The following is an 11,587-nucleotide window of genomic DNA, read 5'->3' as shown; positions in this document are numbered from 1 at the left end:
AATTAGAACTTTAAAGTGGAAAACCAGGAATTTCCTAACAGTTGATCAAGGATATTTTCTATCCTTGGCAAATGATAAGAATCTTCAATTGTGATTTCATTTAGTTTTTTGTAATCTACACAAAATCCTTTTCTCTTTTTTCTTGACTAATAAGGCGAGAAATATCTAAGGACTCTTTGTCTTTTCAATTACTCCCTTTTGCTTCATATCCTAAATAAAACAAAATAAATATTTTTTTTCTGATGTATAGGAAGAGTCTGTTTAATAAATTTAAAATCATTTAAATTAATTGTATGTTCTAAAACTTCACAATTACCAGCAATTTTTTCTAAAAAAACAATCTTGAAAAATATTGAAATTTCTGTAAAAGTTTTGCAAGAACATGCTTTTTTGCTCAATTTAAATTTTTTGAATTCTTAAAGAAATCTTCTAGAAAATAAGAAACTCTATCGACAAGAACTATTCCCGAACAAAAAAATGTTTCACTACTTTGATTCCCGAAGACTGAATAAAAATTTTCTTTAAATTAATTTTTTCAAAAAAATTAGTTCTTAATGTACATTCATCAGAAATATCAGCTACTAACATTGGAACTTTTAAATTAGAATATTTTCTTAAATCTCTACACTAACAACGATTTTAAAAAAATTGGCACTTCTTTTCCGTGGAATATTTAAGGGGTTAGACCGGTATAAAATTTTCAAAAAATTGGGAAAAAATTTTTTGCTTTCAAAAATTGTTGGTATTGTATATCATCCTCTCTTTCTAACGCATTTTAGGCTATATAATGCTGAAAAAACCGTCAGACAGTTTGATGTTTATGCCGTAGCACGCGTTATTTTACGAAATTTATTCAGAATATTAGTTTTAAATATGGAGAGTCAAAAAAGAATTAATAGAAAAGGTTCAAGGACAATATTAGAACGCGCAAGTAAATCGAGAAAAAAACCAGAATCGCCCAATCGTTGTGAATTTGAACGCGAAACTGCTTCTAAAAGTGCATCCGCGAAAAAATTAAAAAGTGCTCACGCGGAAGTACCGGTAAATGCGATGCATAGTTATCATATTATCAATTTTTTAGCGATATTTTCCAGTCTCAGTGAAATAGTCAAGTGCAAAACATGTGATGGAAATGTGACTTTCTCTGAATTAAGTATTCACGGACTTGGATTTAAATTGGTGATAAATTGTGACAATTGTAGGCAGAGATATATTATTTCTTGTTTACTCATACAGAACGCGTATGAAATTAACAGACAAATCATATTTGCGATGAGACTTCTCAGTATTGATTATGTAAGAATAATCTCTTATTTGGAACGGTTAAGAGTCTAGAAATTATCAGGAGTTTGAAGGGGTGAAGGAATTTGCTAGATCTAGTCTTAGTTTAATAGAAACTAAATTTCACAATATTTGAATGACAAATATTATACTTTAATGACTTTTATAATCAAACTTCGTGTACAAATACTTAAACCAGAATTTATGCTTTCCGCGAAGAAGAACGCTTGGAGAATTAAGTAATCGGCCTTTACTCAATGGCGGCTGGAACACGAGTCATCTCTTGACTCGTTTTTTATTATAACGTTCCTCTATTTCCAGTTGTATGGCAACGACCAAATAAATATATTAGGTTGCTAAGTCAACCTAATATAAAAGTACTGTTGTCAAGTTGACTATTAATTGGTAACGAAACAACTGCTGCGCGCGCAATTAGGGAAATTCATATGATGGAGGCAATTTATGCCTTACAGCCATACCTATTCATGACCTAGTCATTTGTCTTGAATTATCCATATTACAATAAAATTTGCATAAACTTTAACAAACAAACTTATTAAACATAGACAAAATTTGAACCGAATAACATTATATAATATATAATACAATATATTAAATTAAAATTAAAGACTTAGATCAAATCGAAGAAATATCTTTGAAAATTAAATATAAAACCGAAAATAAATAAAAATAAATTTTCTTTGGTAAAATACTTAAGTTAATCATAAGTTATAACCATTTTGTACAAATTATCACAATTTTACGCAATATCTTAAACTAAACAAAATATATAAATATGAATACATTTTCCAATGTAAACGTAATAAGGATAAAAATTATTTTTTATTTAATGGTTTAGTCCAATATTTAATTAGATCCGAAGATAATGTTATAGCCCAAATAGCTATAACCGAATTATTATTAATATTAAATAGCTTAAAGAGATATTTCTTAACACGAGTAGCGAGATATTGCGAAAGGCGTATAACGTTACCAGCGCTACACGAAACGCTGACGAAGCCACGCGCCGAGGCTAAGCGATTGCGAAAAGGATCGAACCATCCGGAAATGCAAGAAATTTCGAACGATCTCAAATTGCATTTCGACCTAACGATTCGAGCGACACAACCACATATGGTCGTGTCGCTAAGGAATCCCCTCCAAAAATCAACCAAACAGGAGGCAATAAAAAGATACCACCGCGAATACGCGGTGGGCAGTTATTAATATCAATTTATGTCGGGCAGTTATTATCACCGATTAATATCAAACAGTTACCGCGATCAACTCAAGTCTAGCCGCGACTCGAACTATTACACGAACGAAGCTACAGCTGATCTTGCGACCGTGACCGCGATATCCGATTCGCGCCGACGTAACCCTACACTATGATACGCACAACTGTGAAGGGGGACGAAAAGAAAGTGATTCAATATATAAGAATAAAATTGATTTATTTAGACGAAAAGTTATAGAACTTTCAATACACCGGCTCGCGACCCGGTCCTCGGCTCCTAAGTCCTTAGTGGCGAATTCCCAAATTTCCAGTGCCTTCCCGCAAGGCACAACAATAATATTGAATTATAAGACTTAGAAATGATATTGAAACTAGAAATTCTGAATAATATATCTGTTTAATATTTTAGTTATAACGTATGGACCTTTACAAACAAGTTTTAATTTTTTATCTTTGTTTAAGAATTGAATCCTTAATTAGAACAATTATCTTCGTTATACAAAGTAAGCTTTTTATGCCTTTTATCATATCCTTTGTTGCAATTTTTAATTTGTTGACTCTATAGCGAGTTCTCATGCTGTATCCCTATTTTCAATATTTTAAATCAGATTTTGCAATATTATTAAGAAAATGGACTAATTCAGCATCTGGGTGCTTTTTCATTTCTACGCCAAACAATAACTTTGAAGGTGTAACTCTTACCAAGAAATGGTATGTATTATTAATTACATATTGCACAGCGTTCAAATGTGAACTCCAAAATTGATCATCTTCAATTATTTTTTTCAAGGATGATTTTAGAAATCTATTCACTCTTTCAATTAAACCATTAGCCCAAGGTGCCGCTACAGCTACCTATTGATGAATTAATTTATTTTGTATATGAACATTATAATGTTTTAAAAAATTATCAAATTATTGTGAGATGAACGCTGTTTCCCTATCGGAGACAAATATGGACAGATTCCCAAAATTCTTAAAAATGAAGGATAAATTTGTGATTATTTTACGAGAACTAGTTGACTTTGTAGCAAAAAGCCAAGTCTATTAAAAACATCAACAAGTAAAACGTGTTTGAAGCCGTCACAAGATTCCTTAATAATTCAAAATAATCAATGTGAAAAATCTCAAAAGGTTTTGAGGGGGAATCTGAAATTTGGAGTTCACTTTCAATTTACAGCCGTATTATTTAACATATTAAACAATTACCTAAATAATTATTGATTTTCTTCTTCAGAGAAGGAAACCAATTCGCAGATATTCCTTTGTAAGTTTTTTTAGGACCGCACTGTGCCATATCATCATGGTACAAAGGTAAAATTTTATTAATCATAACAGCAGGAATAACAAATCGAGATTTATGTGTGCTCTTTTTAAAGACAAGACTAATTAATAAGTTCGTAATTTTCATCTCCTTCAGATTCAAACTTTTCTGCCAAAACTTTAAGAATCTTCCAATGTCTGAATTGAATTTCTTTTTCCAAAGGCATTGACTCAATAAAATAAGCAATACGTCTGAGAGCGTTTACATATATCATGCGATGATTTTCATGATAAGAAATTTTGAAACGATTTGGAGTTTAAGAATCCATCGGGATATATGTAGATAGATATTTGCTTTGTTTACCGTAAAAACTAAAGCATGATAATTAGTGACTATGACAAAATCCAAATCATATATATACAATAGCTAGCATTTCAAGTTCAAAACTATGATAGTTGACTTCTGCCTTATTCGTATTCTGACTATAAAAAGCAACTGGAGCCCAAGAGCTACTTTTTTGCTTTTAAAGGAGAATTTCAACAATAGTTGTCACATTAATGTGTAATTCAGTCTCTAAGTGAGGGTTATAAATTTTTAAAACGGAGGAAAAAGTTAATTTCTTTTTAAAAAATTAAAAGTTTAAACACAAACATCATCAAATTTGAATTAATAGATTTTCTAAGTAATGAATTTAATAGTTTAGTAACCGCATTTAATAACCGCATAGTTTTTCTGAATTTTCTAAAGTAATTTGTTAAGCACAAAAGTGAGTTGAGTTTTTTTGAAACTCAATCACTTTTGAAGATTGTGGAAAATTGGCAACAGCTTTCGTGTGACGGGAGCTAAGAGTAATCCCAGAAAGGGAAATAATATATCCAAGCTAAGCAATTGTCGTCTTTAAGAACTGACACTTTCAAATTCAATTGAAAGTTACAACGCTTGAATTGTAAAAGAACTTGAGAAAGTGTTTAAAGTGTTTAAATTTTCATCAATTGATGATGAAGAAATCAGAATATCAGCAATATATATAATTACTTTATTATCTCTAAATAATGAAAAAAATAATCAAAAAATTAACCGTTTAGAAACTCAGCTGATGCTTCACAAAAACTAAAAGGCAAACTTAAATATTCAAACTGACAATCTGATGTTGCGAAAGCAAAATATTTTGTATGATCTGGATGAATCTTTATATGATAAAATCCATCCTTAAGATCAAGTAATGCATATATATACTTTTTATTTAATTGTGCTAAACAGTCCTTGAGAATGGATATTTTTTGAGCTGACGTAAATTAATATACATAAGCATTGAACCATTTTTCTTTCTCGCAAGCACAACTCTTGCGCAATATGGAAAGGTATTTTCTTTAATAATATTCCTTGAAAGTAAATCGTCAGTTATCTGTCTTATTTGAATTTTTTTGTTATAAGCGAATCGTTTTGGAAAATAGGCAAATATTGATTCATCTTTTAAGTTAATTTTAACAGAATAATCATCCTCGATAAGAAGAGTATTAAATGGCCTCACAGTACAATTGGACACGGTGCAAATGGACACGTCTCAAATGGACACGAGAATTTGCACACGGTTTAATTGGACACAGTGCATTTGGACACAGTAGCTTTTAGACACAAAAAAAATACACACCGTTCACTTGGACACCGTTCATTTGTCCACCATTCATTTGGACACCGTTCATTTGCCCACCGTTCTTTTGGACACTTTTTATTTGCCCATCATTCGTTTGGACACCGTTCATTTGCCTACTGTTCGTTTGGACACCATTCATTTGTCCACCGTTCATTTGGACACCGTTTATTTGATACACACAATGTAGCACGTACTTTGTAAGTTGGTAAGGGATTCACCTTGCCTACCGGCGGGGCGGGAGCGGGAAATCTCATATCGTCTATTTCTTTTTCTTTTCTTTCTCTCAAAATCCGAAGAACTCGATTTTTCTACAGTATCTGTCAAGAATAAACATACTTTTCTATTCGTATTCCAATCGATAACTTTTTGTTCTGAGTTGTTCTAGGTTTAAGAAATTTTTCTGTAATATAAACTTCATATTGTCAATGATTTTCTTAAAATTCGAAAAAAAAATTTCTGGCCCCCTTTTTTCAAAAATTAGACACTTTTCTTGTTTTATAAATTATTCTAGTTGTTCTGAATATTATTCTAAACAAATAATTTTTTAATTAAACCGGAAGCTGAAAAAATAAAATATTTTTCGACATACAGGCTCCTCAATAGTAAACATATCCATTCTTTCGCGTTCTAATCTTCAGCTTTTTGTTCTTAATTGTTCTACGTGCTATGAAAAGAAAGGAAAAGAAAGGAAAAAAGAAGGGAAGAAAGAGAAAGAAGGTAAGAGAAGGTACACAACAATATTTCAAAATTATAGGATTCAAGAAAGAACAAAAAAACATTTTAACAAAAAAAATTTATTATTAATTATAGAACTGTTGAAACTTATTCTCTATTCGTATAACTTGTCGCTTTGATAGCTGAATAGAAACTAATTGGTCACATAAAAAACATAAAGAGATCGCAAACCATTATTTACAATCGAAACAAGTAGTATAACTCTCACACGGGGAATGATATCTTACCGGAAATTAAATTTAAATGAAATGAATATTTAAATTCAACTTTCTCGAAGCCTCAAATGAAAAAATTTTATTTTATTTCTTTTATTTATTTTTTTATAAACAATCACCATGTGCCCGTTTATACATATTATTCGGCCAGTCCCTATATATATATATATATATATATATATATATATATAAACTTTTATATAAAATAAACTTTTGCAGATAGATTGATAGATAGATAGATAGATATACGATTTATTGATTCCCCTAGATTCCCCTTACAATCTCTTACAATTTACGAATACTTACAACTACCTTAACTCTAGCTTACAGCTATCTTAACTCTAACTTATCTTATCCTAACCTCTACATTTCTAACCTACCTACACACACTACTCACTGCTATTCTGTCTCTGACTCGCATCTCTAACTTTCGACTCGACTGCTGCATGCTCGATATCATGCCTGCTTTTGATGCTGATTTCGATCTCGATGATTTCCGATCTGACGCTTCCTTTCATCTCTTCTATCCTTGATCTTCATTTCGATCTTTACCGATCTTTCTCAACGTCTCATGCCGACCTTTCTCCATCGACGCATATTCATGCCTCTTCACCATCTTCGCCGATGCTCCATCCTTCCAGTACCACTTCCCCCTCATTCCGTTTCCCAACCTGTACCTTGCCATCATTTGCCATCTACTTTCCCCCCAGTCACTCTTCAGGTATTCTGGAATCCCACTCCCCTTGATTTCTCCATAACTTCTGTTGTACCTTGATCCTTCTATCCTTTCCTATCTTTCCTTTTTATCCATCTCTATGTCCTTTTTTACAAAATAACCAAAGTCTAGCCCTCCTTCCGATCTTTTCGCCTCTACCACGTTCATACCTCTATTTTCAAAGGAAACCCACACCTTTCTTCTTCCCACCTTCCCACCTTCGATAATTCCTTTTTTTCTTAAACCTCTCCCTCAATTCCTCCCACCATCTCCTCGCAATCCCACTCCCACTACCTTCCTCCAACCTTTTCTCGAACCCCCACGTTCGACCTTCTCCCGGCTCTACCTCTTAACTTCTCCCTCTGTAATTCCTCCCTTACCATATAGCCTGGCGTTCCCCATTCCAATCCTAACACCCATCTTAGATACCTTTCCTGTAGCCTCTCCAGTTCTTATCTTTCTCTCCAGCCCCAAATTTCCACCTCATACCCCACCACCGTCCACACCAGTTTATCGAAGAACCATAATCTTCTTCCCCAATCATTCCTAAATTTCCTTTTGCCAATTCCCCAAACCTGACCTATTACAGCAGCACCCTTCCTTAGCCTATCTCTTATCTGTGCTTCCTGTCCTCCATTCTTCTGCATTACGTAACCCAAATAAGTAAATACTTTTACCTCCTCTATCACCTTCCCTTTTCATCTTCAACTTATATTCCTTTCTCTTCCTCCTCCTTTCCTAAATCTTAAGATTTTCGACTTCCCCATATTTAATTCCAACCCCACCTTTTCCAGATATCTCTAACCTTTCAATCATACTCCTCATTCCATCCTCCTCCTCCGCAATTAAAACCACATCATCCGTGTATGCCAAGATGTAAATCCTCAGCTCCCCTAATTTAACTCCTCCCCATCCTCCTATACTTATTACCTCCTCCATATCAGCCGTTACCAAATTAAATAAGTGAGGACTCAATGGACACCTGCCTTACTCCCCTTCCTGTCCAAAATCCTGCTCCCAAATCCTCTCCCCTCATCACCCTGTTTTAGTCTCCCTCAAGATATCCTCACTCCTTCTAACCAGCCCTTCCCTCACCCCCCTCTCTCTCATCGCTTTCACCAATTTCCTCCTATCTACTGAATCAAACGCTGCTTTCAGATCTATAAAGAACGCCACTTATTTTCCTTTCTTCTTACCCAACTGCTTATTCACTAAATAATTTAGTACAAATATGTTGTCCATTGTCCTTAACCCTTTCCTGAATCCCGTCTGATTCTGCGGCACCAATCCCTTTTTCTCCACCTTAACGCATAATCTACTTGCCAGCATTATAGCGTACACCTTATAAAGCGTCAGTGTCAGCGACAGCTCCCTATACTCTTCTACCCTCTCCTCCTCACCATTCTTTAATATCGGCACAATCACCCCCTTACTCCACTCATCTATCCATCCCTCCCCCTTTCAAACTCTATTACATATTCTCCACATCCATTCCTCCAAATTGTCCCCTCCGTACTCCACTTCCGCCGGATTCCATCCATCCTACCGCTATTATCTTTCTTCATCCATCTTCATTCCATCCCATTCCTATCCATTCATCTCCTCTCCATCCATCCTATTCCATCCCACTCCTCCATTGCTTTATCTTCGTTCACCTCCTTATTTCTCTATTAACTATCTGTCAAACCTGCCCTTCTGTTCTCATTTCTTTCAATTCCCTCTCTATCTTTCCCTCTCTTTCTTCTTTTTCCCCTCTATCAACTTTTTATATTTCCCTTTCGTTTCTCTATAGAAATTCCCATCCCTTCCCTTCTCCTCATCATTCTCTTCTTCCATTCTTTCTTCCTTCATTCTCTTCCTTCCATCTCCTTCCTTCATCCACCTATCGTCACTTCCTTTATCTTATCCTCTATTTCCTCTCCATTTCCTTCCATCTTCTTTCCTTCCTCCGTCCTCATTTCTTTCTTTCCTCCCCTCTTTATAAACTATGATTGGATGGTGATCTGAATCCATTATCCTCCTTCCATCCATCTCATCCATCTCCATGTCCATTCCATTCCCCCTTCCATTCCCTCCATTTCCTTCCATTCATCCATTCCATTATCCACTTTTCTATCCATCTCCTTTCCCTTCCCTCCTTGTTAATTCTCTTGTCCTTCGATCTTCTTCCCAATCTTTCTTCCTCTTCATGCCCTTTTCTTATTACTCCTCCCTCCTCACCTGTTCTCGCGTTAAGGTCCCCCAGAATAAATATTGTACTGTTTTCCTCCTTTCTCTCCGCCCATTTATTCAACTCCTCTTTTAACGCTACTTCCATTCCATCCCTCCATCTTCTTCTTTCTTCCATTCCATCTACCTTCCATTCCTTTCTTATTCTTCCTCTCCATTCCATTCCCTTCTTCCTTTCCATCTATTCCTCATTCCATCCATCCATTCCATCCTTTCCATCCATCCTTCCATCCATCTTCTCCATCTCTTCCATTTCTTATCCACCACTCCATCCTTTTCTCGCTTCTTTACCTCTTCTCCCTTTTTTAAGTTTCCCTTCCCATCTTTCAACACCTCTTCCTCCTCATCCCACCTCCACCATTTCTCATCTATTCTTATTTTTCCATACCCTATCCAAACCTTCCTTCCCTTCTTCTCTTCCTCCCTTGCTATCCCTTCTAATCTCCATCTCATTCTCCTTTCCTTCCATGTCCAATCCTCCAAAATCCTTTCCTTCCTACCTTTCAGAAGTTTCTTCTTATTCCAGATCTCTCTTCTTTGGTCCTCATTTTTCAACCTTACTATCATCATTTCCCTTCCTCCCTCTCCATCTCCACCTATCCTTCTCACCTCTTCCACTCCTTCGACTCCATCTATCCATTTCCTCCCTTCCTTCCTTCCATTCCTTTCCATTCTCTTCCTTCCATTCCTCCATCCTTCCCTCCATTTCCTTTCCTTCCATTCCTCCTCCTCCCTTCCTATTTCTACTCTTCCCTCTTCCTTCCATCTCTTTTCACTTTCTTTTATTCCCTTCTTAGTTTTTACATCTCCTCACTTACCCTTTCTCTGATTCCCTCCTTAACCTCCTCTTTCATTTTTCTAATTTCTTCCTTCCACCACCTCTTCATGCCTCTCATTTCGTTCATTACTTTCCCAACTTCCAGCTCTTCATCATATGTTGCAACTCCCCTTCTCCCTCCACCAGCATCTTTCTCTAATCCGGATTTTTTCCTGCTTCTTATCACCTCCTCTTCTCCTTTCTCCAACTTCGGCTCCTCTCTCTTTCTTTTCAATAGCTCCTCGACATTTCCGTAGCTACCTCTTCTTTCCTTCCCTTCTTTCATGGCGAACTGCGCCATCTTGTTCTCCCGCGCCCTCTATGAAGATTCCTGTCTCTATCCACTAACCCGCCCTACGCTCTCTGTTCTCTATGCTCTATAACCTAACTGTCACTATCCTACACCTCCCTTTATGACCCTATATTCACCTCTACACCTTCCTCCACTTTCACCCTTATAGTCATCCTATAGATATCGTAAATTATCCTGTAATATTTTTTATTATATCAGTGATATTATAATAGTGATATAAGGCTCTCCTTATTCTAGTTCTATTCTATTCTAATTCCACGACCTCTGAGGGAGGTGCGCGGCGAGAAGAAACCGCGAGGGTATGACATCATGCGGGGAACCGGCGCGACCCATGGACGAGGGAGTGGGTGGAGAGGAAAACCGTGGCACGATCGGTGAACGAGGGGTACGCAGAGAGAAGGGGGACCGCGGAATAATCGGTGGAAGAGGGATCGGCGGAAATGGAGAAGAACCACGGCGCAACCGATGGACGAGGGGCCCGCGAGGAAGAGAAGAATAGCGCAAAGCGTTTGCATGCACGTGAGAGAGAGGTGGCGCTAATGATCTTATGCATGTGGAAGAAGGATAGCGCGAAGCATCCGCGTGATCGTGGGGGAGGATAGTGCGCGAGTATGAAAAATATAGCGCGAGGGGTCCGCAATGTGTGGGAGAAGAATAGCGCTAATAATCTGCATGCACGTAGATGATGAGAGATACTATGTTTGCAAAGCGAGAAGGATAGCGCACGGGTAGAAAAGGATGATGTTCGCATGCATGGGAAAGAGAGAGAGAGAGAGAGAGAGAGAGAGAGAGAGAGAGAGAAATAGCGCTTGCGTATGAAAAGGAAAGGAGGCGCAGAAATAATTAACAATTTAAATAATATTAATAATAAAAATATTTATTCATTAATCTGTGTATGTGTGTAAAATACATATAAAGTGTGTGTGTGTGTGTATGTATGTGTATGTAAAATATAAAAAATATAAAAATAAAAATATAATAAAAATGATTACTGCCACGGTGCCCGCGAAATGATAGTGACGCCGGCAATGAAGGGGCTCCTTCTATAATATAAAAACTAAATTTTATATATATATATATATATATATATATATATATATATTTATTTATTTTACTATTTAATGAAT

The 11,587-nt window shown here is 35.9% G+C and overlaps 1 protein-coding gene across 1 annotated transcript; it reads right to left on the bottom strand.

Moving 5' to 3' along the window:
- Positions 1 to 9,471: 9,471 nt before the first annotated feature.
- Positions 9,472 to 9,897, bottom strand: LOC126851834 (coiled-coil domain-containing protein 70-like). Its single transcript, XM_050596175.1, has one exon. The coding sequence runs from the start codon at positions 9,895 to 9,897 to the stop codon at positions 9,472 to 9,474; it is 426 nt and encodes a 141-aa protein (XP_050452132.1).
- Between the last annotated feature and the right edge of the window lie 1,690 nt (positions 9,898 to 11,587).

Source organism: Cataglyphis hispanica, chromosome 9, assembly GCF_021464435.1.
Source record: "Cataglyphis hispanica isolate Lineage 1 chromosome 9, ULB_Chis1_1.0, whole genome shotgun sequence".
NCBI lineage: Eukaryota > Metazoa > Arthropoda > Insecta > Hymenoptera > Formicidae > Cataglyphis > Cataglyphis hispanica.
This window is presented reverse-complemented; position numbering and strand designations above follow the sequence as displayed.

What these genes read in the sequence shown, in the direction of transcription:
- LOC126851834 (XM_050596175.1), bottom strand. Translation starts at nt 9,897, where the DNA reads ATGATAGTAAGGTTGAAAAATGAGGACCAAAGAAGAGAGATCTGGAAT.